The sequence below is a fragment of the Nycticebus coucang genome, chromosome 14, assembly GCF_027406575.1.
Source record: "Nycticebus coucang isolate mNycCou1 chromosome 14, mNycCou1.pri, whole genome shotgun sequence".
Lineage (NCBI taxonomy): Eukaryota > Metazoa > Chordata > Mammalia > Primates > Lorisidae > Nycticebus > Nycticebus coucang.
Genome location: NC_069793.1, coordinates 33,432,138 through 33,460,047, shown reverse-complemented (window position 1 = coordinate 33,460,047; position 27,910 = coordinate 33,432,138). Strand labels below are relative to the sequence as shown.

The window sequence follows — 27,910 nt, the reverse complement described above, 5'->3', positions numbered from 1 at the left end:
TACACTAAAATAGTAATAGATTATATCTTTTGAGTAAAGATAGTATTAATGTTAAAGGTATGTAATAGTGAAGAGTTAAAAAGTGTGAGCTCTGGCCAACTTCTTGAATTTAAATTCTGATTCTGCCTCAGAGTACATATTAGCTGTATGACTCTGAGCGAGCTTAGTAACTTCTGGGCCAGTTTCTTTATCTGCAAAATAGATGTGACCCATTCATGACAAGTATTTATTGAATAGTTACTATGTATCTGCTCAATTCTAGACATGTAGTAACTAATATCACTTAGGATAGTTAAAAGGATTTCAATGTGTTTACACACAAAGCATTTTTTTTTTTTTTTTAAACAGAGTCTCACTTAGTTGCCCTGGTGTTGAGTGCTATTGCGTCACAGCTCACAGCAACCTCAAACTCTTGGGCTCAAGTGATTCTCTTGCCTCAGCTTCCCAGGTAGCTGGTACTGAAGGTGCCCACTACAACGCCCAGCTATTTTTAGAGATGGGGTCTCACTCTGGCTCAGGCTGGTCTCAAACTCCTGACCTCAAGCAAATCCACTCAGCTTCCCAGGGTGCTGGGATTATAGGCGGGAGCCACCACACCTGACCTTCACATTAAGCATTTAAAACAATGCTTGACATACCGTATTTGCTCAGTTTTTGGTTTGTGATTGTAGCCTAATAAGTTACCATCAGTGTGTTGAATAAATGGGTTTCTATTTAGTTGAAGATTATCATTTTTTCTGTTTTTTAAACACTGTGAAAATAACTTTATTCTTTTTTAACTTTAATCTTTTTAATGTTTTAAGAGCCATTATTATGAATATAAATGTACCACGAAGATGCAGACATAGATGCTTGAGAAGATAGCGCAAAATGTCAATTTCACTTAGTTTTGTCTCTTAAAGTGAGCATAAAGATCATATATGTACATATGGCTGCATATTAGCACAACTGGTTATTTGATCAAGTGAAAGCACCTTTCTCCCAGATAAGATTTTTGCATTGTCGTCTTTTTCGCCATCTTTTGAATGTCAATATTCTTTAAAATATTATTTCTAGACCATTAACATTGTGCCATATTGGCCTTCTTTTTAACTTCAATTTTTATTAAGTACATTGTTCATTAATGATATATCAAGGAGAATTTCCCCACATTTTGGGAATTGGTAGCTCTTGTTTTTGTTTTTATCTTACAGTAGTCCTCCCCATTTGTGGTTTCATTTTCCATGGTTTGGTTTTACACATAGTCAACTGGAGTCTAAAAATAGTAATGGAAAATTCCAGAAATCAACAACTCATAAGTTTTAAATTGCATGCTGCTTGCAGTAGTATGCAATCCTGTACCTTTCTACCTGGGATGTGAATCATCCCTTTGTCCAGCATATCCCCACTGTATATGCTACTGACCCATTAGTCCAGTGTTTTCAACCTTTTTTATCTCATGGCACACTTGAGATAAAACTTCTGCAACGCACTTAAATTATGTTAAACCATTGCATTAATCCATGGAAGCAGAAAGGAAGAAAGAGATGAGAGCTATATGGATGTAGATTCAATAATGGATCAATTATGTCAGAGAGTGGGGAGTTGAAGATGAATATGTGATTTTGAGCTTAAGATGTAAGAAGGTAGGTGATGTAAGGAACAGAGGGGATTTTCTGTTCATTCAAGAACAGGTTGAGTGTAACATGTCTGTGGAAGAGCCATGAGAAGATTTGTTAGCTGGCGAGATTGCAGGTAGCATTCAAGAGGTCAGGGTTGCCTCCATGAGATCACATGGAGACTGAGTCGAGTGGGTATATGGTGTAGTATGGCTTCCTAGGACAGGATGCTGTGGAATGGGTCTTAACTAAGAAACCAAAAAGGAGTAGCCAGAGATAATAGGCATCTAACCAGGGGAGTACAGTGTTTAGTCAAGGAAAAGAGATGGTGTTTCCAACAGTTGCAGATATTTTTAAAAAAGGAAAGAACTCTGCTGACTGAAAAAGTTCATTTGATCTAGCAACTAAAAAGTTCATTTGATCTAGCAACTAAAAGTTCATTTGATAAAGCCACAGTAATTTAAGTTATACAAAATAGCAGCCAATGTTGGGTAGAATTTATAAATGCTCTTACAGGACAAATTAGAACCCTTGGAATCTATTATTTGATTAATAGCCCTAGCTAAATGTTTTAAAAATCGAAAACAGGGCTGGACTCGTGGCTCACACCTGTAATCCTAGCCCTCTGGGAGGCCAAGGCAGCTGGATTGCTTGAGCTCAGGAGTTCAAGACCAAATTGAGCAAGAGGGAGATCCTGTCTCTACTAAAACCAGCTGGGCACTATGGCAGGAGACTGAGGCAAGATGATCAGTTGAGCCCAAGAGTTTGAGGTTGCTGTGAGCTGTGATGCCCCAGTACTCTACCCAGGGCAATAGAGTGAGACTTTGTCTCAAATGTAAATAAATAAAATAATAAAATGAAATAAAACAATTGGGTGAATTAGCTCCATAATCTGACCTGGTGCATTATCAGTAGAAATGAATGAAAATTACACCAGAAACTTGTGAAAGAGTAACTGTGTAGTATTGTGGAAACCTCAGTTCTTACCATGCCTAATTGTAAGTTAATGACATTTACTTCTGTCAAATTCCAAGAGATGTAAAAATAATCTTCTTTAAGAAGTTCATCTTCCCCTACTCTTTTCCACCAAAATTGTGCTGGATTAATTAAAATATGTGAAACTTACTAAATGTAGAATATAAATGTCTTAACACAATAACTAAGAAAATGCCATGAAGGCTATGTTAACCAGTTTGATGAAAATATTACAAATTGTATATAATACCAGCACAATGATTGCATTAATGTACACAGCTATGATTTAATAAAAAAATGTGTATTAACATATATAAACTTCATGGGCCCAAGTTTCTTCATTTGTAGCAGTAAGGTACATGTACTGTATAACTTTCGAAAGCCAGCTGTAGAATTTGTTCCTTCCATTTTTTTCTCTTATTACATCTTTGTCTTACAGCTGATCTCCCAAGTCTGAGAAATTCTTTCTTATTTTACCATCCTGGAAGTAACTTTTAGTGACCCCAAATTGTTTTGTTCACTCATAATGCATGCACTCTAGACAGAACAATTAATTGAGACTGTTATGGTAATCTCTCTCCAGTTTGCCATGTTTTTGAGATGAAAATTTTTTTTATAGGCTTGTTTAAAATTTCATTACTGATAATCCTTTTAAATTCAGTCTGGGTATGATTACTCCATAATTTGCTTTTATAAAAAGTGAAAGAAATCTTTAAAACCTTTTAAATTATGGTCTGACCTATTCAGCTGATAGGAAATCCATGAGATTTAGGACATTGTTAGATTTATCAGATAATGTAACCTAACAAAATTATAGAAGTTCAGAGACTAAAGAATCTAGCTAAAGGAATTATAGAATGTCACAACCTAAAGAAACCTTTATTGCAGAAGCCAGATTGGAGATATGGAAGACAGGCACAGAAAGGAAGAACCAGGATGCAAACAAATACTCAAAATCACATAATGTACAACAAAGTTATAGACCAAATATCATTTGAAACGATAATGCTAAACATTGGAATGGGCAAAGTGAGTGTTTTGTTTTAAAATGCATTTACATGTAGAGTTCCTTATGATTCGGGGTATATTATTTTTAATTTTCCTAAGATACCAAAAATAAACACAAAGACATTTTTCTTCTATCCTTTCCAAAGGGACTAATATCCCCCTCCCCCCTTTTTTTTTTTTGAGACAGAGTCTCACTATGTCACCTTCGGTAGAGTGCTGTGACGTCACAGCTCACAGAAACCTCTGACTCCTGGTCTTAATCGGTTCTCTTGCCTCAGCCTCCCAAGTACCTGGGACTACAGGTGCCCGCCACAACGCCTAGCTATTTTTTGGTTGTAGTTGTCATTGTTGTTTAGCAGGCCCGGGTTAGGTTCAAACCCGCCAGCTCTGGTGTATGTGGCTGGTGCCTTAGTCGCTGGAACTACAGGCGCCGAGCCAATATCCCACTTTTTTTTTTTAACTTTTATTTACTTTAACACTTAAAATAACTAGAATTTTATTGTATTTCTTTTAGGGATTTAAAAACACATTATTAGGGTACCGGGGCGGCGCCTGTGGCTCAGTGAGTAGGGCGCCGGCTCCACATGCCGACGGTGGCCGGTTCAAACCCGGCCCCGGCCAAACTGCAACCAAAAATAGCCGGGCGTTGTAGCGGGCGCCTGCAGTCCCAGCTGCTCGGGAGGCTGAGGCAGGAGAATCGCTTAAGCCCAACAGCTGGAGGTTGCTGTGAGCCGTGTGAGGCCACGGCACTCTACCCGAGGGCGGTACAGTGAGACTCTGTCTCTACAAAAAAAAAAGATAATAATAAATAAAAACACATTATTAGGGTATAATTCATATACAATAAAGTACACCTATTTTAGTACCTTTGAGTATATTTAGGACATTGAGTTTTGATTATGTTCCTGTATCACCACCACCATTTTCATCATCCCAGAAAGTTCCTTTATGCTGCTCCTCCTTTCCTAAGCAGCCATAGGTTTGCTTTCTTTCTCTATGGATATTTCTTTACTCATCATTTAGGCTCTAAAAATATATTGATGTTTTATTTGGCCTTCAATGAACCATATTAGTTAAGATTTTTAAAAGAGATTAATTTATCCCTTCACACTTTCTGAAGAGTAAACCTTGTGATAGCATATTACATAGTATACTTTGAGAAAAAATGTTGTATAAGAAGTCTGGTGTTAATGCATTTGCAGCATGTCTCAAGTTTTGTTTTTTTTTTTAAGATTTTATTTTGTTTTCTTTTAGCATTCTGTACACTGTCACAGAGGTAAAAGAAAATGACTGAAACTTAAATGTGAAATTACATCCACAATTTTATACATTTATCTTACTCATAAATCAACAAAAAATTGCCAATTATTATAAAAACATTACAAATCATACTATGAAAGAACCAAAATATAGAAAAAAATTTCATAAAAAATATATCCAACTATGAAAAGTGTTGCTCTTGTGGAGTCTTCACATCCTTCTCTTCTGCGTACTTATGTACAATACATTGTTTCCTCAGATAAATGCATCCCCATACTTATTCTTCAGTTGTCCATTTACATATTCTTCTGTCTGCTCCAGGGCTATATTCATGTAGCCATCCAGGCAAGCCAGGACCCCTCGATAATCCACTCCAGAATTTAATTTTACCACAACTGGCCGTCCGATGATTTGCTTTAAGAAGTCACTAGGGGTTTGCTTCCGAAGACTCATTTTAATAATCTTGGGAGACAGGAAACCTGAGTTCTAATCCCAGCTCTGCTACTTAATTAGCTGTGTGACTTGGGTAGTAACTCATCATTTCACCTCTCATGGCCCCAGGTTCCTCATCTCGCGGCCGGGATCCAGAACCCTCACTCCTGACGGCCCACAAGCCCGGCCTCCGCGGACGATCGCTGCGAAAACCATGTCTCAAGTTTTATATAATTAAAAACAGTAACTATCACTTATGTAGTATAAGGTATACAAAAAACATAAAACCACAGCATCTAAAATATAAAATACCTTTAAAATTTACCTTCAGTTAAATTTTGGGCAGCACCTGTGGCTCAGTGAGTAGGGCACCAGCCCCATATGCCGAGGGTGGCAGGTTCAAACCTGGCCCCGGCCAAACTGCAACAAAAAAATAGCCAGACGTTGTGGCTGGTGCCTGTAGTCTCAGCTAACTTGGGAGGCTGAGGCAGGAGAATCGCTTAAGCCCAAGACCTGGAGATTGCTGTGAGCTGTGACCCACGGCACTCTACCGAGGGTGACAAAATGAAAAAAAATAAAAAAATAAAAAAATTTACTTTCAGGTTAATTATGGATTTTAGCTTATTAAAGTCCTTTTACTGGGTAAGGTTACTTGTATTTTGACTAACTTTTCTTTTATTTTTGAACTCATTCTTAATAACGGTAATAATTTATATTATACATGTATGCTTTAATTATTTTCTATGTCACAAATACAATTAATGCTGTTGTGTTTGTTATATGCTAATTAAAGATCAAGTAGATTCTTAAACTCAGTAAACCTCTTCTCATTCTGTTACTATTTTGAAATTGACTGTAAATTTAGCTTTATCCTTGGTGCAATGTGTGGGATAAGTGTCTGGAAAAGACATGCCTCTTTTTCTGAAGCAGCTTTAAGCTAGCTATTACTTTTGGCTATCTCAAAATATTTTTTTAAAAAATTTTCTTTGAGAGTTATACTTTTCAAAATTAGTTAAATATATAGAATCTGATTTGTTGATGAAGACTAAAACAGTCCCAGGTTGTCTTCAGTAATTCATTCATCCGTTCACTAAACATTTGTTAGGGTTGGAGTCAACTATATTTCTAGGCCCTATTCTAGAGGCTGTGGATATAGCAGCATTAGAGGAGGAGGATACGTATGTTTAAATACTAGTATCTAGGGTAATAAATGCTGTGTTATGTAGAATATACAAATTCTGAAATGTGGTTTCATGAGGAGGTAGTGTAACACAGTTATTAAGAGTCCTGGCTTTGGATCTCACACTATATGATCTGTGTAACCCAGAAGAATGACTTTAACCATTAGCCTCAGTTTTTATCTTTGAAAATCAGGATACTAATAGCCTCCTCACTGAGTTTCATAAAAGATTAAATTAAATAGTGAATGTACAAGCATTTAGCTAGTGTCCTTCATGTGGTGGCTTTTTTTAATTTATCATTATCCACTAGAAGTTATGTATAAGATGGAGGGCTGTATAAAAATATAGTATAATGGCATTATAAAAATTTAATTATAATAGTATAGTAAAAAAGTTAAGACAAAATTTTGGATATGTGCTTTTTATTTGTTTATTACTGTGTATGTTATGCATGTATATATACATATTGCTGTATAGGGTTGTATCGAAATAGGAAAAAAAACAAGCATTTTTCCTACTCTGATACACAACTCAGTACAATACTCTGACACCAGATGTACAGGGATTTCTCCTCATACACCAAGTATTTCCCCAGTGGACATTGCTGTGTGTCCTGTAATTCAGTTTTGACACTATCTACCTACAGTTAATGTCATATGCCACAAGTTAAGGGTTAAACCCCCAAGATTGCCCCCCCACTTAAGATGTCATTTGTAAAACTAGTGTTTCACTGGCTATAAATCAGGGTTCCCCTGATTCTCTCTTCAGATTTGATTAATTTGCTAGAGCAGCTCACAGAACTCAAGAAAACTTTATTTATAGTTATTACTAAGGTTATTTTAAAGGATACAAAGTAACAGCCAGATTAAGAGATATGTAGGATCAGATCTGGAAGGCTTCTTATGGATTTGGCGTTTATCACCCTTCTGGCACATGGATGTGGTCTTATTTACCCCCCTGGCAGCTCTCTGAACTATCTTTTTGGGTTTTTATAGAGGCTTTATTTAGGTAGGATACTTGATTAAATCAGTGGCCACTTATAATTGGCTGCAAGGGGACCATCAGCCCTGTGTTCTCTGTGAAGGTTGGAGTGGGTGGGGCTGAAAATCCCAACCCTTCAATTATGCCTAGTTTTTCTGGAGACCGGTACCCATCCTGGAGCTACAGATCTCCCCCAACTCCCACTAGGCATCTCATTAGCATACAAAATACACACTTACCACTCCAGAAATTCCAAGGGTTTTAGTTGGTGTGCGCCAGGAATGGGACAGAGACCAAATATGTATTTCTTCTTATGATCACAATGTCACAAGTTGTATTCATAAAACTTCAGATACTATATTTAATGGATAATTTAAAGATTTTTATGAGTAGCTTTAATTAAATGCAATTTTCAGATTGACTTTGGACCTGGACTTCTATGGAGACTACTCTTTCTGTCTGAGTCTTCAGTTGAAAGTTGGGGAATTAATGCTATTACCTATTATAGGAATTGGAGAACAAGGTTGCATAGCAAGTGTTGCTTGTAGCTTATGGAAAAGAATTGCCTTTGGGTTGCTATATCGTGAGGAATGAAGGACAAGGTCCAGCGTATGTGTTAAGTTTGGGAACATATCCTGCCTACACCTGAGTTGCCCCTCACCTAATGTAGCAGAATGGGTTTCCTGAACAGCTATGTATTGGACTATATCAGCTTTTGTGGGTTTTATTTTGTTGTTTGTTTTTTTAGAGACAGAGTCTTACTTTGTCACCCTTGGTGAGCTCACAATAACCTCAAACTCTTGGGCTCAAGCAATTCTCTTGCCTCAGCCTCCCAAGAAGCTGAGACTACTGGCGCCCACCCCAGTGTCCCACTATTTTTAGAGATGGGATCTCGCTTTTACTCAGGCTGGTCTTGAATCTGTGAACTCAGGCAATCTACCCTCCTTGGCCTCCCAGAGTACTAAGATTACAGGTGTGAGCCACCGTGCCAGCCTACCTTTTGTTTTCTATTCTATTAACGTATTCTCTCTTCCTTTGACCCCCTTTCTATGATATATGTAACTATTGTAAATCAAAAGGAGGTATTAAGATGAAGTTCATTTCCAAAATAGGAAAAATACCCTGGGGGAAAAGCACCTTCTTTTGTCCTTGATTATCTCTTGTCCCTTTAGTTTTGGCCTTACTATCTTATTAGCACTTTAATGCTTTGAAGATGTTTAAAAATGTGTTTTATCTACATTTTGTCATTTTTCTCAATGAGAAGGTTGCTTTGAATAACCTAGCCCTACCACCGCAGGAAACAGGAAGTTCTTTTCCATTCTTCCTATTCAGTGGAAGAAAGTTTACCTCCTGTTAAGATAAAATACAAATGCTGGGAGGCCAAGGTGGGTGGATTGCCTAAGTTCATGGGTTCCAGACCAGCCTGAGCAGGAGTGAGACCCCATCTCTACAAATAGCAGGGTGGGTTGGCCAGTGCTGTAGTCCTAGCTACTTAGGAGGCTGGGGCTAGAAGGATCACTTGAGCCCAAGAGTTTGGGGTTGCTGTGGGCTCTGACACCATAGCACTGTACTGATGGCAACAAAGTGAGACTCTGTCTCAGAAAAAAAAAAAAAAAGATAAAATTCAAGTGTTATCTTCCTGAAGTTTTCCTTTATAGTTAGTAAAACAATTTTCTCTTTAATGTGTTTCATTGATAGGTTGTCACTGTGTTTTTCCACTGTCCATGACCCGTGTTTACTGTAATTGCTTATGCCTGTGGCTGCCTCTCAGCTAGAAGTGAAGTCCTTAAAGGTATGGATCCTGTCTTGGTGATTTTTGTGTTCTTTGTAACACCAACTTCATGTGCTCTATATAACAGAGCCTCAACACGTGGTTGAATTTACTGGATCCTGGTGAAATAGAATAAAAGGGTTAAAAGGGAAGTTGATTCTTGTTCTCTTAGCCTCTGTGTGAGTTCAGTCCTCTTCTCCTTTTTCTGTTACTCCTCGCAGCTTCAGTGGTGATGTAATCCTTGACCCATGTGAACTGATGACAGAAGAGAGCTATAGCACGTGAAGTGATTTGACCTGTAGCAGTCTCTGAGCCAGTGTTTTGTCTATACCTGTCCTCAGAGGCTGTCCGACTGTTATATGTCATTTTTAATAATTCAGTCAAGAGTGTGAAACGTTTGCTGTTCAGATTTTCAATAGGTAGTCTGAAGACCTTGAGAGCTTTAAATAGTATTGCAGAAAAGAATACTGGAATCAAGAAGAATAAATATATTAGGTAGTTAAAGGAAAACATACAGCTTTAAGATAATATCTGAAAAATAGCATAGGGAGTCTAAACATATAATTTCCAGCTTATTAAAGAATACTTTTTTAGGAAAAAAGAATTAATAGTCACTAAAATTATAGCACTAAGAAAGTTTATTTAAAAAGCTTCATTTACTATTTTAGTGCATCTTTTCGTTCAGACATGACTGCTTCAGAATCAGTGACTTTTGCACACTATCTTACAATTTTAAAAATTATTTAAAATCATATCAAAAATTATAAAATCTTAGCACTAGAGTTTTCAGAAGTAAATGTTAAAGTGCATTTTAGATGGTGAAATATTCCACTGGAGCAGTTTATTATTGCATTAATAAAAAGGCCAAAACATTTGATTATTCTGACCTTGTTTTGTTTGAGCCACAATCTTCTCAAATACATTAAGCATATTTTAGAATCTAGCCTAACAGTGACCTTTTGGGTCTTGAGTGCCTTCAAACTCTGGTGACCATCTAGATGTCCCTGTTTCATGAATGCCATCTTACGCCTGTAGTATAGGAATGTGCCATAGAAATATCTGAAATAAAATATGTATTAGAAGATACCTATTGGTTTTGTGTTCAGTGTTTGCAGATCTGAGACATATAATGTTTAGTCACTCATTCTGCTGTATGAATTGACTCTGCTCTCCCTGGGGTATTAGTAAGGTAAATCTTAAAATTATCATCAAAAGACTTACTGCTTTCCCAGGTTTAGTAAACTAGAGGTCACTAAAAATACGAAGTTTCTTGTTTTTTGTCACATTTAGACAAGATTATGAAAAGGTAACAGTAATAATGTAATATTAATGAGGTCCGTTTATAGTATTTTTAGGCCTAGAGAAAGAGTACAAATGGGGCGTCTAACATAGCAGATACTTATACAAGTTAAAAATCAAGCTAACATAATAATATTATTAAATGAGATATGTTGGTACTCTATCACAAAAATAAACTTTGATGACAAATATACCTTCATACTGACTTTGAAGGCCAGTATCAAATTTAATATTTTTGGAGTCTCTATGGACTGAATATTTGTGTGCCTCCTGCAACATCCCCACTTCTTAACCCCTATTTTGATGGCATTAGATGCTGAGGCCTTCAGGAGGTGGTTTGTTGCAGCACAAGAGGGAGCCACAATGTGGCGGACTGAGAATTCCTCAAGCAGGGACTTTTCCCTGCTGCCTGGGGGCTGGAAGGCAAAGGGAAGAATAGTGCGATAAAGTCACACAAAGGTTCTTTTTTTTTTTTTTGAGACAGAGTCTTAACTATGTCACCCTGGGTGAGTGCTGTGGCATCACAGCTCACAGCAACCTCCAACTCTTGGGCTTAAGCGATTCTCTTGACTCAGCCTCCCAAGTAGCTGGGACTACAGGCGCCCACCACAATGCCTGGCTATTTTTTGGTTGCAGTTATCATTGTTATTTGGCAGGCCGAGGCCAGGCTGGAACCCACCACCTTTGGTGTATGTGGCTGGTACCCTACTCACTGAGCTATGGGCACCGAGCTGCACACAAAGCTTCTATCTAAAGATCCAGAGAGACGGACACCATATTGGCCTGTAGCTAGGCAGATGGGTGCTGCCTCAAACCAAATTCTCAAGATCTTTTTATTGGTATTTGGGGGCCATGCATTTACAAAGTAAAAAAGTGGGAAGTTAACAGTCTCATGTTTCAATTAAACAGGTGGTCTTTTGTTCAAGGAAGGGGATTATCAGGTTGAGGACAGTGGAGCACTAAATCACAGATCAAAGGACACCGTGGTAGGGTTTTAATGAGGGAGAGTTACCAGCTCACAGGTGAGATAGCTATGGTTGAGGGTAATTGTCAGGTGCTTTCTAACTCTACTGACATCCAGACTCTGCTAAACTGCTGATTCCTATCTAAACATTTCCCAGACTAGTTTCCTATCTATTCTGCTGAACATTACAGTGGATCGCCCCCTTAGGCCTCAGTGATTAGATGATGAGGGTGGAACCTTCATAAATGAGATCAGTGCCCTTAAAAAAGAGACTCCCAGAGAGTTCCCTCACCCCTTGGACCATGTGAGGACACAGAAAGAAGACAGCTGTCCATCGTGACCCCAGCAGCAGGCCTGCACCAGACAGGGAGACTACTGGTACCATGGGGTAGGACTTCCCAGCCTTTAGAACGGTGAGAAAGAAATGTTTGTTCCTTAAGCAACCCAGGGTGTGGTATTCATACTGCAGCAGCCCAGATGGATTAAGACAGCATCCTTGTGGTTCTGTGTCAGAATTCAGTAGTACAGAGAAAGGTACCACTTGTCCTACCTCCCCTTCCCACTTCCAACCAGAGACCTACCCATGGTTTAAGCTTCCTCTTGACTTCAGGTTATTTGGGGAGGGAATTGCCATGTCACGAGCCCCTAAAAGGACTAGCACCTTGTTTTTGGACTTCCTAGCCTCAGGAAGTGTCTGCCAGAGACCTGGAATCTCAGTGTTACAAATACATTTTAATTTGTGTGGTTACCGATACATTTTAGCAAGTAGGCAAAGTTGCAAATGAGGAATCTGTGAATGATGAGGATGGATTGTACTTACATTGGAGAACTTGCTGTGATGGCTCCCCTCTCTCACCATACCCTGTTTTTAAAAAATGTTTTAAATTTTATTCAAAATACGTTTCCTTATACTATGCCATTTGAGTTACAAAACGTGTGGATAGTTTTGTTTTTGTTTTTTTTTTTTTTGCAGTTTTTTGGGGGGGCTGGGTTTGAACCCTGCCACCACTGGCATATGGGGCCGGCACCCTACTCCTTTGAGCCACAAGCGCCGCCCCTGGACAGATTTTTTATTAAGTAAACATTGAGTGTCTTTTATGGTCAGGCGCTGTGCTAAGTGTTGTGGGTATCATGAGTATGAGGGATTAATGTCCTTCTTCTCATAGATAGCTCATGTAGTTCAGCAAATTTTTCTTCAGATTTCAGATGAGGAAATTTGTATAGTTGAATAACTTTTCTAGGGTCACAAGACCCTAAATACAATCGTAATGTGAGGCTCAGGTGCTTTCATTAACCCCTCAATTATATGCAAATTTGTCAGATTCTTGGAGGAGGTAATAACTGAAAGTGTTGAGAAGGACTTTTCTCTGTATATTCCTGTGGCTTTGCTGCACACTTGACCTGTAAATTCATGTCCCTGACTTCCCACTCTTCCTCTTGTCTGACTACTGTCTTGCATCTCCACATCCCTAGTTCCACAGGACCACAGTAGCTTCCTCACTACCAGTCTCTCTACCTACCCTCCTACTCATTCTATCTTCCTATCAGGTTAGACGTTTTATCTTTGAAACAAAAATATGATTACCGGTGTGTCCCTGAATAATGTTCTAAGTAGGGAAGAGTCCATATTTCTTTTTTTTTTTTTTGTAGAGACAGAGTCTCACTTTATGGCCCTCGGTAGAGTGCCGTGGCGTCACACAGCTCACAGCAACCTCCAACTCCTGGGCTTAGGCGATTCTCTTGCCTCAGCCTCCCGAGTAGCTGGGACTACAGGCGCCCGCCACAACGCCCGGCTATTTTTTGGTTGCAGTTTGGCCGGGGTCAGATTTGAACCCGCCACCCTCAGTATATGGGGCCGGCGCCTTACCAACTGAGCCACAGGTGCTGCCCTGAGTCTGTATTTCTTAGAGTACTAAAGCATCTTTATGATTTGTCGGTCTAGCTTTTCAACTTCATCTCCCGTTATTTTTCCCTACTCAACCATTCCTGCACACATTCTTAATCTGGCTTACAATTGTGCTATTCATAACTCCAATGTTCATTTTAGTCCTTTCTTGTCTGGTACTTGCTGTTTCTCTCCCTGGAATGCCCTTTCCCTTCACTCGTCTACAAGACTCTTATTCATCCTTCAAACCCTGGCCAAACATAGTCTTTTCTTTTTTATGAGACAGAGTCTCACTTTGTCACCCTCGGTAGAGTGCTTTGAGCGTCACAGCTCACAGCAACCTCCAGCTCTTGGGCTTAGGTGATTCTCTTGCCTCAGCCTCCCAAGTAGCTGAGACTATAGGCGCCCGCCACAATGCCCGGCAATTTTTTTTTTTTTTTTTGCAGTTTGGCCAGGGCTGGGTTCGAACCTGCCACTCTTGGTATATGGGGCCGGTGCCCTACCCACCGAGCCACAGGCACCACCCAAAGGTCGCCTTTCTTATAAAACCTTCTCTGCTTTACTCTAAGTGGATAACTTTTTCATGCTGTCATCTTTTCTTAGCTCCTCATCCTTCCCATTGCATTATAATTAATTGTTTACATGCCCACTCTTTCCTCAAGGGTAGGCAAGTACAGTATAGTGCCAGATACTGTACTTGGCTGGCACAGTATCTGGCTTGTGAAAGGTGATAAGTATTTTTAGATAGATAAGCACATTTTTGAACTGCCAGCTTTACACGATTATATTTTTGTTAAATTGCAAAACCTTAAAAAAGTTAAAACATATTTACAAAATCATTTCATTTGTTGCATAAAACGGTGAATGAATTGACTGCTTCTTAAAAAGGCGATATTTTACTAAGCATTAGGTGGCAGTAGTGTGTTGTACTTAACTTTTTTTACCTTTGCTATTATTTTTTTTTTTTTTTTTTTTCAGTTTTTGTAATCTTAATGTGATGTCAAAGTGTTAAAGGACACAATTATGGTACTCAGATACCTAACTTTTTGTCACATCTTGTTTCAAGCAAGCATGCATTGCATTGAAAATACAGCAAAACAGAACAAGAAAATCCAGCCATGCCAGTGTGTATCTCTGTCTTGCCTGTGCAAACTGCATTCAGAATCATTGGAGAATTACGCCTGCGTCGTCCTCACAGCACTTCCTCGCCAGCTGTTTAATGGCTCCCTCATAAGAACAGTGATTTGAAATAAAACCAAACATTATCTCAGAGGATATGTGTTTTCTTGGTAACCCAAGAAGCTTACTTAGGCCTTTATTTCAAAATAGTTTATTAAGGTTGTTTACTGCTACTAAATGCTTTCTTTTTCTTTTCTTTCTTTTTTTTTTTTACTTATCGTTTTTGCTGATATTAAGGTTACCTGTTTTATTTATTGAGTTTCATTTTAGGTGAATTTCTTTCATAATTAGGTAGTTAGAATTAAGGATTGTCACATCCACGCTCATGCGTTTAATTCCATCATTAATTTTAAGCACTTACATAAGAGAATGTCAATGCTTTTACTATATATTTCATTGCCATTGTGATTTCTTATAGCTTATAAAGTTAAATTGATAGAAATTTTGTTTTATTTAAGGAAAATTTGTGCATTTTAGGTCCATGGAACATTTAGGCAAATAAAAGAAATAGATGACTTATAGGAAACAGTTTTAGCGTTTATTCAAATATGAGATAGGTAAAGCTAATCTCTGACATTTTCTTACTCATTCCTACTTTACTTTCTTTTCTATCTCAGGGGTAAAGCACTTGAGGGAATTCAAAGCCACTGTCCTAGGATCATTAATATGGCAGAATGATCAATTAATAGAAAAGGAACATGAAAGTGTTGACAGAACATTCTACCTAATTAGTACCGGATGGCCATGGTTACCACAGAGCAGAGTTCCAAGTGGCTGTAGAAGAGCTCTTTTGTAAGATCTGTATTTGTACATTACCACTCTTATTTAATAGGGATGACTTTAGTTTGGCATCAGTTTCTTAAGTTGTTAATTATATAAAAACCATGTCTTCCCTGAACCCATGGAGAGGTGAAGTAAGCAGTGCCCTTCTGCTAATTATCATTTGGGGAGATAGGAAGCAGTGTATTTATCTTGGTATCTCTCTGTAGCTCATGTTGAGTATGCCATCAAAGACATATTTGGTTGGTTGGGGGGTAGAATGGTCTTAACTTTGCACTTGAATGAAATATTAGGTAATATTTAATTTGGTCTTAAAGGCAATTAAGGTGATAGTGACATTTAGCAGAAGTTTTAAAAACATGTTTAGAAGACCACTGCACAAGATTTAAACTCTTCATAGCTTATGTGCAGTCATATAGGAACAAGAATTATGCTACACTTGCACACATTCAAGAGAGGAGAAAAGCATGTTACTAGTAAGGGGAATTGGTACAAAATTTTATTTTAGAGTTAGTAAATCTCACAATTTAAGGGATATTATAGAGATCAGTTTGGCTTTGAAAAGGTTTTGTTATGTATTGCCATGGATTGAATTCAACCACATATCTTTCTACCTTTTACGTTTGTTTCTTCATTTCGGTGAATCCCTTCTATTAATATTGGAAGAAATTTTCATTTTTCCTTTGGTTTAGAAAGATCTGCTACATTTCCTTTATTATTTAAACATAGCTGAAGATTCAATTCTGAGATATGGTCAACATATAATGAAACATGCATAGGTCTTAAGAGTTTGGTGAGTCTTTATACCATGTAACCACCACCCCAGGCAAGGTATAGAACATGTCCATTCCTCCAAAAAGTTCTTTTGTACTAATTGTTTGTGCCCTCACATTAATCTGAAATTTAAAAAAAGAAAAAAAAAACCCATAAAGTTCCTTTGTGCCCCCTCCCTTAACTCCCACCCCGTCTTCTCACCTGGGAACCAACTTTGATTTCTATCAGAGTAGATTCAATTTCCCTAAATTTGGACTTCATACCAATGTAATCACACAGTATATGCTGATTTTGTTCTTGCTTGCTTCTTCTGTTTAATGTATGATTTTAGATACTCATATGTGTTATCGGGTATACCATAGTTTTTTCTCTTTTATTATTGAGTCATATTCCAGCAGTGATCAATACATAGTACTGTAATAAAGAGTCTAGAAACAGACCATACACATGTGGTCAATTGAATTTCAACAAACGTGACAAAAGAATTCAATGAGGAAAGTATATAACAAATTGTTTTGAAACAACTGGATATCCATGTGGAAAAAAAAAGATAACCTCAATCCTTATGTTATTCTATGCATAAAAATTAATTTCCTGAGAAAAACCCAGTAGTCCATTTTATAATGATTTCTGCAACCAGGCACATTTTGTAACGTAAGCTTCCGACTGTGTGTAGTTTGGGTTCTTCCTTTTTCGTGTCCTGCTTGTCTGCACATACTTATTTCTATTTGTGTTAGTCATCCTCTCTAGGTAAATTGTCCATGAGACCAATGATTCCATGAGCAAATTATCCAGAAAATGTTTTTGCACGTTGTGACAGATCAAGTCACTAGTGAATTTAAAGCTACTCCAGTGGTCTAATTAACCTGGCAGTTGTCTCCTGTGCCCAACACTGTTGTCTCATTGCCTCGGCATCTTCGTTTTCATCTTCTCATTACCTTCTCTCAACTAAAGCTGAGATTTACGATTTTTTTTTTTTTTTACCTACCCCTATTCAACTCTCTCTTCACTACTCCTCCCTATTTTTGATTGGCAGTATCATCCAGATAAACAAAGTACAGATGTACCAGCAGGAACAGCAGAAAAATGTATACAGAAGTTCATCGAAATTGATCAGGCATGGAAAATTCTAGGGAATGAAGAGACGAAAAAGGAATACGACCTGCGGCGGCGTGGTAGGTACTTGTGAGGAGCCAAGCACATCAGCAACTCTTTGAACCACAGTGTGCAACCATTGCTGGGGAGCTTTTCCCGGCATTTGCACCAGGTTATTATTGTCGCCTTTACTCCTCCCTTTCAGCGCTGTTTTTAATTATGCCCTATTCTTAGTAGTGATGACTGTGTATCCATTGAGAAGTTAACAAAACTACTAGGATATGGCTTCTTGTGAAGCCTTGAAAGCTACTTTTATAACTATTGAAAAATGTTTAATTACACATTGCTAATTAATACACTTTGTATGTTTAAAACTTTCTGTTAAATTTAATTAAGGAGTAGGGCACCAGCCCCATATACCGGAGGTGGCGGGTTCAAACCTGGCCCTGGCTAAAAACTGTAAAAAATAAAATAAAATAAAATTTTAATTGTAGTACTTTTAGGACTGTATACTGTATAAATGACCAAGTAAATAAAGATGCTGCTTAGGGTAATAACGTAAACCTCTCTCCTGTCTTTATTTTAGGCTAAGTTTTATGATTATCTCCTGGAAAATCTATTCCTTATGAGATTATTATGAATGATATTTTGGGAAGGCACATTACCAAGCAGTTTTAAAAGTCATTTCTTCTATGCTTTTTGGAAAATAGCTTGTTACAACAGTGACAAGCTGTTGTGAGAAAGAAAGGGAGAAATGTAGGTCAGGTTTGTCACACATGGACTGCAGTTACACGAAGTGATAGGCTGTCTTTCAGCACTGGCCTTGGGACAGGAGTCCCGCAGCCTTCTATTTGAACCTTCAATATGTACCCCACATGCTAATGGGGGGAGTCAATAATCAGTTACAGCCTGTGGGGAAAACACTCAATTGCTCTCTCCAATAGCACATCAGGCTCAGCACTGATAGGACTAGTTGATAAAAGCTCACTGTCTGTGTAGTTGATTGTTGAATCCCCTTTCATGCCCTACACTGGCACACAATCAAACCTCTTTAAATGACTTTAAGGCTTCTATTACTGAGTTCATGAAAGTTTGATTTGAGAAGCAGGGCTTTATTTTTAAAACACAGCATCATAGGATAAAACCAATGATATTGTAGAACATTTATTTGCAGAGGGAGTTGTACCAATAAAATTAAGTATTTCTTCTAGGTTATGTGTGATACTTTTGTGTGAAAGAACTTAATGAACTTACTTGTTTATGTACCCGAGTATTTTAATAATGACCTATTCATAGTTGATGAGCTTTTTGGAAAATATTAAGCTTTGTATGCCTTTACAAATAATTTGCATTAATTTTCAAATATGGCTTGGATATTGGGTTCTACTTCTATTTGGTGTATATATGAGCATCTTTCTAATGTGTTTCTTCTAAAATGTTTTTGTACTTCTAGTAAAAGAGTGTAGAGGTGGCTTCATTGGGTGATAAACTCTGCCCATAGGTACATCTTTCTAACCTTAGTTCAGATGACATGATTTCTGTGAAAGTATTAAAACTAATACACATGAATGTGTTGTGTGTCAGAAGAATCTGTGTTCCTAAAAAGAACCAAGCTCTCCTGGAAGTGATTTTCTCATGGTATTTTTTTCTTTACTATACGGGGTGCCACTTTGCTTGAGACAAGAATAATTCACAGAGAACCGTACCCTAAAGAGTGTAGGGTATGTACTTTGAGTGTCACTCTGCATTTTTGCCACTCCACAGCCTGTGTGCTATTAAGAATATATCAGTGAAATTGATTAGAAGCCTGCTAAAGTGAAAGGTAGGGAGGGATCAGGAATCATAAAATACTCTCTCTTAAGCTATAGAGGGGGATACACTAGAAATGGAAAGTAATAGGAAACCGGGTTAAAAGTGAGCATAGAATTGCACGAAGGAAGCATTAAGATATATTAGAAGAACAAATAATCAACAAATTCAAGCCTTTCTCATTGTCTTTGAGAAGTCCTTGGAACTGTGGATTTCCTTTGATCTTTGAGTCCTAGGTTTTAAGCTCTTAATGGAAGCACCTGTGGCCTACTCTATCACCCGGGACTATTGTAGGTCATTGATGAGGGCACAGTGCAGTTTAGACAAACCAAATACAGTTAGAGTTGGGCCTGATTTGTGATTTCAGATAAATATCTTGGCATTTATATCTGTTTGCTCTGCAAGTTTTTCAGGTGGCCAATTACTGAGTTGAGTTTTTCTTGAAGGACAGTTGAAATACAACTTTTCATGACTCTTTAGTACCTCAGATCTGAGTACTAAATATTTCCTTCTTTTCCAGAGGCTCCAAATAGTGAGAGTGCTTTGTTTCAGTTTTTAATGGAGATTGGCTTGTTTAGTTAAGAAAGAGAAGTATCTCTTATCCAAATATAACTTGTTGTTTTAAAAATCTTTCATACCATAGCTGTTTTTTTCAAAGTCAGAATAAACCTACTTTTGTGTTTTTATTTATTTTGAATACTGTTATTAAATTTTTCTTCTTGATTCGGAAGTGGCTCCTCAGATAAAGGAAATGAACTTGAACTTCTAACAGTGAGGATTTAGATTTGAAAAAAGGGAAACCTTTGAGAGTGATAATTTGTTAAAGACCAGGAGAGAGTGAGTTTGTTATAACCAGGTCAAAGCACTCTTTTTTTTTTTTCCTGGATCCCCCCCAACTCACCATGGAAGTAGCTTTGTTAACAAAATTCTTTTTATATGCGGTGATAGTTCATTGTAGAACTTTCGTTTCTTATTGTGTGCTTTAAATATGTTTGTTTCTTGCCCCCCATTAACTTGCAGTATAAAATAAATTTGAGAGCTCTGTTAGGAGGTGCTTCATTGGCTGATCTTGAATGCATTTCTTATTTCATAGCTCAAAGTTGGTGTCTGTTGTAAGAAAAGCCTCTTCAATATTGCCCACAGATACATATTTATCTAAAAGATAATTCAAAGGAGCCCTTGGCATCCATATTTCTATGCTTTTCAAAAGACATTATTAAGTGACTTCTTTCTAATAAAGAAAAATAGTCCAGATCAGATAACCTAAAGCACATCCATTTTTTTCCTCTTTCACTTCTACTCTGTATTCTTAGTTGACATTTTAGGGCAATGTTGTTCATGCCAGAGAAAAGCAAATCTAAGAAAAGGATGAGTAACAATCAGTTCCCAGAGATTGTACATTTTGAGAGCAAGTTAGTAGTGAATTTAATGAATTGGTTCCAGTTGGCATATTTACCTTATCGTTTCTAAAGATGCTTCCAAAGGCTAGCTGCAGTGTTCCCCTGAAAAGTTTGTAGTTATTTAAGACCAGGTTTTGCATTTCAACCAAATGAGCACTTTGGAAAACCATTACAGGATTTGTAGAATGTTTACATGTAAACATGTTTGGTGCCTTTATAAATCTTACGGAGCCATTTTCTCATACTAAACAGATTAAAAACACATCAGAAGTATATCATGGGAAAACAATAGGGATCTTAATTCAACAGTTTGCAACGTGACAGTCACACAGATCTCTTATGTCTCAGTGGCTCTGTAGAATGACACAGCTTATGAGTTAAGTTGCTTCTCTGACCTGAAGAGTAAAAAACCTTCAAATAAAGTAAATCAGATTAAGTAATATTTAAAAAATTAAGTGGGTTGTGTTTGGAATCCTGGTTGATATATATATTTTATATTAAGATATATCTTGGTTCCTTCTTAGTTATGTTGGTGATGAGGAATTTTCACTCAGTTGACCAAGTCAGAACAGCCTAGTTCAAAAGGGGGTCAGCCCAGACATTGTGAGTGTGCCTTTGCTCAAGGCTAATCAGCTACTCACCTTGGCAAGATACAGGTGGTCATTTCTGGTGTTCTGTTACACAATTCACTTGGTCCCTTTGTTAGGATAAAAATTTGGGAAGGGAAGATAAGCAAATAAGTGTTGGATAAAAATGAGGAACATAACTTAAAATCCCACCAACATTTGTGTGTCAGATAATTAAATCAACGTGTAATTTCTTAAAATACAAATCCTTCTTGAAAAGCATGCTATAGACTGATTAACTCCATAAGAAGGGAAAGTAATATACTTTTAAATGTAGGAAATATGAATTTGGTTTAAATATTATGAGTAATGACTTAACGCCTGAGGTTTGTGTATATTATGTCCTAAAGCTTACAAAATTCTTGAATTAGTCAGATTAGGGTTTTCATTCATGGTCATATTAGTATTTTCTGTTTGATTTTAAGAATTTTAAGATGGGCTGTAAAAATGTGCTTCGGGTAAAACTTGAAGATAAGCATCAGGGGGTATGTTTTTTTGGTGACTATTTCTGAGAAAAGCAAGCTTGTGAAACGATGCAGAAAATCCATCTAGACAGTCAGGGACTGGCTTTATCTTGAGAGAGAATATGGATAAAACTTTACTGTGAGAGTCCCCCTGCCCCAACTTATTTTTCACAGAAGATGACTATTCAACATCATTTATTACTTTTGTTTGATGCAAAATTGTTTTTGCAGTGAAAATCTATTTAAAATTATTTCTCATGATTTCGAATAAAATTTGGCTAGTTTCAAATAATGCTATAGAAATCTATAGACAGATTATAGTCGTAATTCTGCTACACTTAAGCATAGCTGGGAGTTCTGATTTAATAACTGAGACTTGTAGAATCTTAGGAAGTTTTTTTCCCCACTTTAACATCTTTCCTAATTTCTACTTGGTTACTAGACTCAGTTGAAATCAGTGAGTCCAAAATCAGGACTTGGGTCACCTTTCTCACTGTTTTTTCCTCAGACTTGAAACTTTGGTTTCATATTATACTCTGGTTACTTCTGCTTTGCTCTGTTTACAACCAACAAATCAGAAATGTCAGTTGACATTTCTTTCTTTAATTTTTTTTTCCTATTTGATCTTTTTATTCTCATAGCTACCATCGTAGTCCATCCCCAGATTAAAACACATATCCAGATTATTTCCATAGCTGCTAATTGGCCTTCCATTCTCTACCGCCTACTGCTGCCTTCCCCTTTACATTTTGATTGATCTAGCTTTCTTTATTCTCCTTTATAATCTTTATAACTCTACTCCCTCCCAACACAACACTTATCCATTCACCTGAAATTTAAATGGGACAGAAGTTTTTACACTTGTCCTTGTTACATGCACTTTTTCCAGCTTCATTACCTATTGGAAACCTAATGTGAATTTTCTCCTCTGGTCCAGTTAGGGACTCCCAGACACATCTGCCTATGCTGTTTGTTTTTACTCAAAACCACCCTCCCATTCTGATTCTTTTTCTGTGTTCAGGTCCAACGCAAGTCATTTCATTTCTCCCACCCCTACTTCCCACCGTATTCCAAAGCCTTCCCTGATGTTCTGTTCCATCATCATTTGTTTCTACCTTGTGAATTTAATTCACAAAATTAATTATTTTGTAATTTTTTTTTTCTCTCTGGTTCCTATCTTTTCATTCTGTGTTCCTAACTTTGGAAGGACTAAAAACCTGTTTAGACTATGGCTTGGATAATAATTGATCGGTTTTATTTTTCTCTACATATCAGAGTACTTAAAACTTGATAACATTGTTATAAATCCAAAGTCAAGAGTTGCTGCCTTTCTGTATTGTGGTATTTGATTCCCCCCTACTAAAACAGATTGATTTTTTTTTTTATAGTTTTCTTAGTTTTTTTTTTTTTTTTTTTTTTGTAGAGACAGAGTCTCACTGTACCGCCCTCGGGTAGAGTGCCGTGGTGTCTCACGGCTCACAGCAACCTCTAACTCTTGGGCTTACGTGATTCTCTTGCCTCAGCCTCCCGAGCAGCTGGGACTACAGGCGCTCGCCACAACGCCCTGCTATTTTTTTGTTGCAGTTTGGCCGGGGCTGGGTTTGAACCTGCCACCCTCGGCATATGGGGCCGGCGCCCTACTCACTGAGCCACAGGCACCACCTTTTTTATAGTTTTCTTATGGTCCAGTATAAACACTCCAACACAAACATGAGATAATAATAGTTAAAATAGCTATCGTTTACTAAGCACTTGAACTGTAGTTATTATATTTTAAACATTGTAACAACCTTATGAGGAAAATAATACCTGTTTTCTAGAGAGTGAGTCTGAGGCTCAATAGGTTAAATAATGTGATAAAGGTCATACAGCTAGTAGTTGATAGGATTCAGAGGAAAAAGAAAACATTCTCTTAATCACTGAGCTAGTCTTCCAAGTTTCATAGGTTGTATACAATCTATTTTGAGTTCCAGATAATCAGGGATGAGGCATTTTTGAGGGTCAAGCCTACTGCTGCTGCTTTCCCTAGTCTCTAGTGAAACAGAAGGAATTCAGTTTCTGGGTTTCATATGGTCCCTTTCATGAGCACTGAGTTTATATCCAGTTTATAAAAGAATGAGGTGAGTGTTCAAAATTGAATTACTTGGTTTTGAGACAGAAAGGAAAACACTGCTGTTTGCTTTTAACTTATGGTCATCGGACAATATATATACACAGATGTTTTTAAGTTTGAAATAACATTTAAGGATTTGAAATAGCATAAAAATATTGCTAAATTGAGGGCAGTTGAGGATGTGATGTTCATGTGAATAACAAAGCTTTACCACATGAGAATAGTATGAACAGAGCTGCAGATGGATCTTTTGGCCAGTATTGGGTTGAATAAGACTTCTAAATATTTTGGCTGTAATGAGTAAAGTTAAATTACTCTCCCCTGTAGCTTTTTGTTGCTGTTATTATATTTTTATTTCTTTTATTCTTAATTGTAGCTATATATAGAAAAGGCTTCCTGGGTTTAGGAAGTGTAATTATTTAGGCATTAAACAAAGGCTTGTTTTTAGAAATTTTACTATCATTAGGAGGAAGTTTTAAAAGACTGGAATTCCATTGTCTTGTAAGAAGTAAGAAATATTTATTGATTCCCAAATGGAGCTGAAAAAAACCTTTCCTCTTTTAGAAAGTTGTGAATGACCCAGCGAGAGTTCTAGTAAGCTTTACTGAACCAAGCTGCTAATAGTTATTTAATGTTATTCTTCAGTGTGAAAGAATCTCTGTAGATTTTCCTTTTAATCTCTTTGAATTGCAGGCTCGTAAACCATGCTGATGAGTCTTGCCAGTGTTTTCTTAGATCCCACTGTTGAGACAATGGAGCCACAGAATTCTTTTACCTCTTGTTGTCAGACAAATCCAATAGAACACAAGGTCAGAAGGGCCTGTACTTCTAAAGGCTGAAAGATTCTTTTTCAAGCAACCATCTAAATTATTTGGTTTTATCATATTCCTCGGGAACCGTTAGTTAGCTATAATGAACAGGTTTTTATATGTAAGTAAATTTGCAAGTTTTTCCTGTTTTCTGTATTTGGCTAAGCTTTTGAGCACGGAACAGGGTGTGAACAGACCTTAATGTTCTTAGATACCTTGGGAAAAGTTGAACCCATTTACTTCAAAAGAACCAGGAATTGCATTGAGTATTGGATTTAAGATGGACTGCTCCAAATGCCAGGTAATGCTTTTCTTTCCAAATGGCTGTGGAGTTTTTTGGTTGTGGGATTCTCTCTTTTTAAAAAAATACTCAACTACCATTCTATCGCAAAAGATTCCAGGTTCTGGAATCTGTTTCTTTAATTCGCTAAGTTAGTTTATGTTCTCTCAACATTTTTAATAGTGTCATGTTAACAGGAGAACTTTGAGATAGGATTTGCATTTCTAGATACCCATTAAAATGTATTGTTACAATGAGCAAAATATTTATAATATGTATTACTACAAAAGAAACTAACTTTATCTGTTTTGAAAATGCCATGCCTGATTAGTAGACAATTATCAAAGCTAATTAAATTACAGGGTTCCTGTGAGTTACTTTGGAGGTTGGGAAAGAATTAAGTTTTCTAATTATAACCACAATGGTGGACAAGCAGAGATCATTGTTTAAAAAGAAAAAAAACACATACACTGATTTGTTTGTGCTCCTTCCTTGTAATTATAGTGGACCTGGGTTGTGGGGGGGAGGAATTTGCTGTTGCCCATCCCTGGACACCTGCCTCCCAACAAAGGATCTTTGTCACCCCCCACTGCCCACATTTAGATTCACCTTTTACTTGAATGTTCCCTGTCTGCTCATTATACAGTTCTCCAGGGATCCAATTTTCCCCTGAGTTAATCATCCCCGCCTTTTCCAGAAGTTGTTAGATTACTGACTTTCAAAGAATACACATGTTCTTATTCTTCCCTTATTCTCTTATCTTTCCTTATTTTTATTTAAAAATGTAGCCATTAGACTCAGTCTCAATGGTTTGCCTTTAAAACCCTACCATTCATTGAAGTATAACATCCGTACACAGAAATGGCCGAGTCTAAGGGTATAAGTTGATGGATTTTCACAGTGCACATTTAACCAGAAGGCCCCTCGTAACTTCCTCCAGTCGCTACTCCTTCTCTCCTCCCCCAAACACCACAGGGAATTTTGCCAGTTATCTTTCTTATTAAATGGTGATCAGACAGTATATTCTCTTTTGTGTCAGATACTGATTTTAAATACAAGAGTCCCCACAGACAGTTGGACTGTGTGCCCCTGGTATTGAATAATCAAGTCACACTATTAGACGGCCACAGAACGTGAGAATAACTTAATATCCTCCTTTCAGCTCTGACTTCAGGCGAGGTACTAACCATTTTTGTCTTCTCTTTCCCCATTTACCATGAGATACAGTCTAAGCTAATCTTTCAACCCAGAAATAACTAGACCTTTGCATAAAGAGGGAAAAAAATACTAAAAAAAACACTTTTTGGGGTAGGTGGAATTAACAGAAAGGGTTCCACCTGAAATACTAGTAACTGCATATGAATAACAGTAGCTTCCTAGTAGAGAAGCAGAACAATAGGAAGCCGACTTCCTTGGCAGTTATGTTTCCAACTTCTTATGTATTTTTTTTAAATAAAAATGGCATAATGGACATATGAATGGGTTATCTTTTTGTACAATTAAGATATTATAGATGCTCTAGATAGGTTAGATTTTAAAAGCTGATTTATCTTGTTATCTCTGCCTTGTCTGATTTGCTTGAATTGATTTCAGAATGACTTGAAATATCTATAAGATACTCTAGGCTTGAATATAGACAACTAGGTTGTCAATTACACCTGTTTTTCCCCTAAACAAGCTCTGTTAAATGCTAATTGTCCACATTCCTCAAATCTAAAACAGTGTGTAATCACCTCATCCTAACAAAACTACTCTGATCCTTTTGAGTAAGAAATTAAAGCATAACATGATTTTCCGATCCATGAGAATTTTATATAGAATTTTTTTAAAATTAGGAATAACTGTGCCCTTTCTGTAATGTCCCTGTGGTTCCCATGGCACCATGAGTGGCTCTGTCCCAACTGGCTCCCTCTGTTAATGTCTGCTGTTTTCTTTTCTCTCCTGTCATTGTGTCTAAGGCAGGAAACAAGGCCTGCAAGCCCCATTCCCTCCATAATTTGACAGGAATATTAAACGTTGTGTATTTTGGTTGGGGGGGGGGTTGTTTGTTTATTTTGTTCTGAAATTAGGGTATGCAAAATAAAGAAGATACAGTTTTACACAGAAAAATAGGAATAACTGAATAACATATAGTCAAGTATACTTTATGTCAAATGTGAAAATTAAATTACCTTTTGTTTAGAAATTACTTAGCATACCGATAAATTCTGCTTAAGCTATTCAGTGGGCATACAGAGCTGGAGGAACCATCTCTGACCACTGGCAAAGTCTTTTACCTTTGGATTTTAGGGACAGTTTAATAGACTGTTAATACCAGTAAATATGAAGTGGTATAATATTTGATGTAACTTTAATAGGAAACCATGGTGAGTTCAAAATATTGTATAATCTTTTCATCTATTTTAAAATTATGTAACTCACCAATAAATTTTAAACAGGCAGTTATTAAATATAATTAAATTGCAGGCATTCATGTATGGAACAAAGAGAAGCATTCTCAGCACGTGAATAAGAGACTAGTGAGGCAGCTAAAGAAAATTTCATTGGAGTGGGGAGTAGATTTTAGTAGTTTTTTAAGCATTGACTTCTAGAAGAACAATATAAGCATACAGGAAATATAACATGCTTTTAAAAAGAAAAGTGCTTCCCATCTATAGTTGCCTCTTTGTCCCAAAGAAGACTTGTTTTAAGCAAGAGAGTCCATGCTTCTACCACATGGACCACACTCTTAATAAATTTTGGTGAAATTGCAGGCTTCCTCAGACCTTCCATCAGTGGAACATTAATGCAACACAGTTGTGTTGTGGGGTTGTTGAAATGTTAAAACAATTCTCTCTTTAAGTAACATGTACTTGGTTATTGTGTAATAAGGAGTTCAATGTCAAATGACTGATAGCCCTTGGGTAGAGCCTTATATTTAAAGCACCGTTAGCCTGATCCCCTTTGATTGGAAAGAACACCCTTCTCTTAGTCTCTTGAACTGCCATGACAAAATACCATAGGTGGAGTAGCTTCAACAACCTGTATTTCCCACAGTTCTGGAGGCTGGAAAGTCCAACCGAGATGGAGGTGCTAGTTGATTTCGGTTTCTGAGGATGAGAGCTCTTCTGGCTTAGAGACAGCCTCCTTCTTGTGCCTTCACAAGGCCTTTCCCTTGGAGAGCTCTCTCTTCTTCTCATTCTCTCCTTATAGGACCACCAGTTCTATGGGATTAGGACCCCCACACT

At 37.3% G+C, this 27,910-nt stretch overlaps 2 protein-coding genes across 4 annotated transcripts in view; one reads left to right on the top strand and one right to left on the bottom strand.

The window, feature by feature from the left end:
- DNAJC24 (DnaJ heat shock protein family (Hsp40) member C24) overlaps positions 1-27,910 on the top strand; it is a 44,784-nt gene that overhangs the window by 7,465 nt on the left and 9,409 nt on the right. For 2 of the 3 annotated variants that reach the window (XR_008374364.1, XM_053562880.1), the window contains exon 3: positions 17,124-17,262. Coding sequence is in view for 2 of the 3 variants with exons in the window: in XM_053562880.1 (XP_053418855.1) it covers positions 17,124-17,262 (139 nt within the window). In the remaining variant the exon portion in view is untranslated. Of the gene's footprint in view, positions 1-9,133; positions 9,228-17,123; positions 17,263-27,910 lie in introns of all 3 variants that reach the window. The other variant, XM_053562881.1, reaches the window with a different exon arrangement.
- Positions 4,827-5,495, bottom strand: LOC128565994 (U6 snRNA-associated Sm-like protein LSm6). Its single transcript, XM_053562882.1, has one exon. The coding sequence runs from the start codon at positions 5,292-5,294 to the stop codon at positions 5,097-5,099; it is 198 nt and encodes a 65-aa protein (XP_053418857.1). The 5' UTR covers positions 5,295-5,495; the 3' UTR covers positions 4,827-5,096.

Coding starts and splice junctions, on each gene's coding strand:
- LOC128565994 (XM_053562882.1), bottom strand. CDS start 5,294: ATGAGTCTTCGGAAGCAAACCCCTAGTGACTTCTTAAAGCAAATCATC.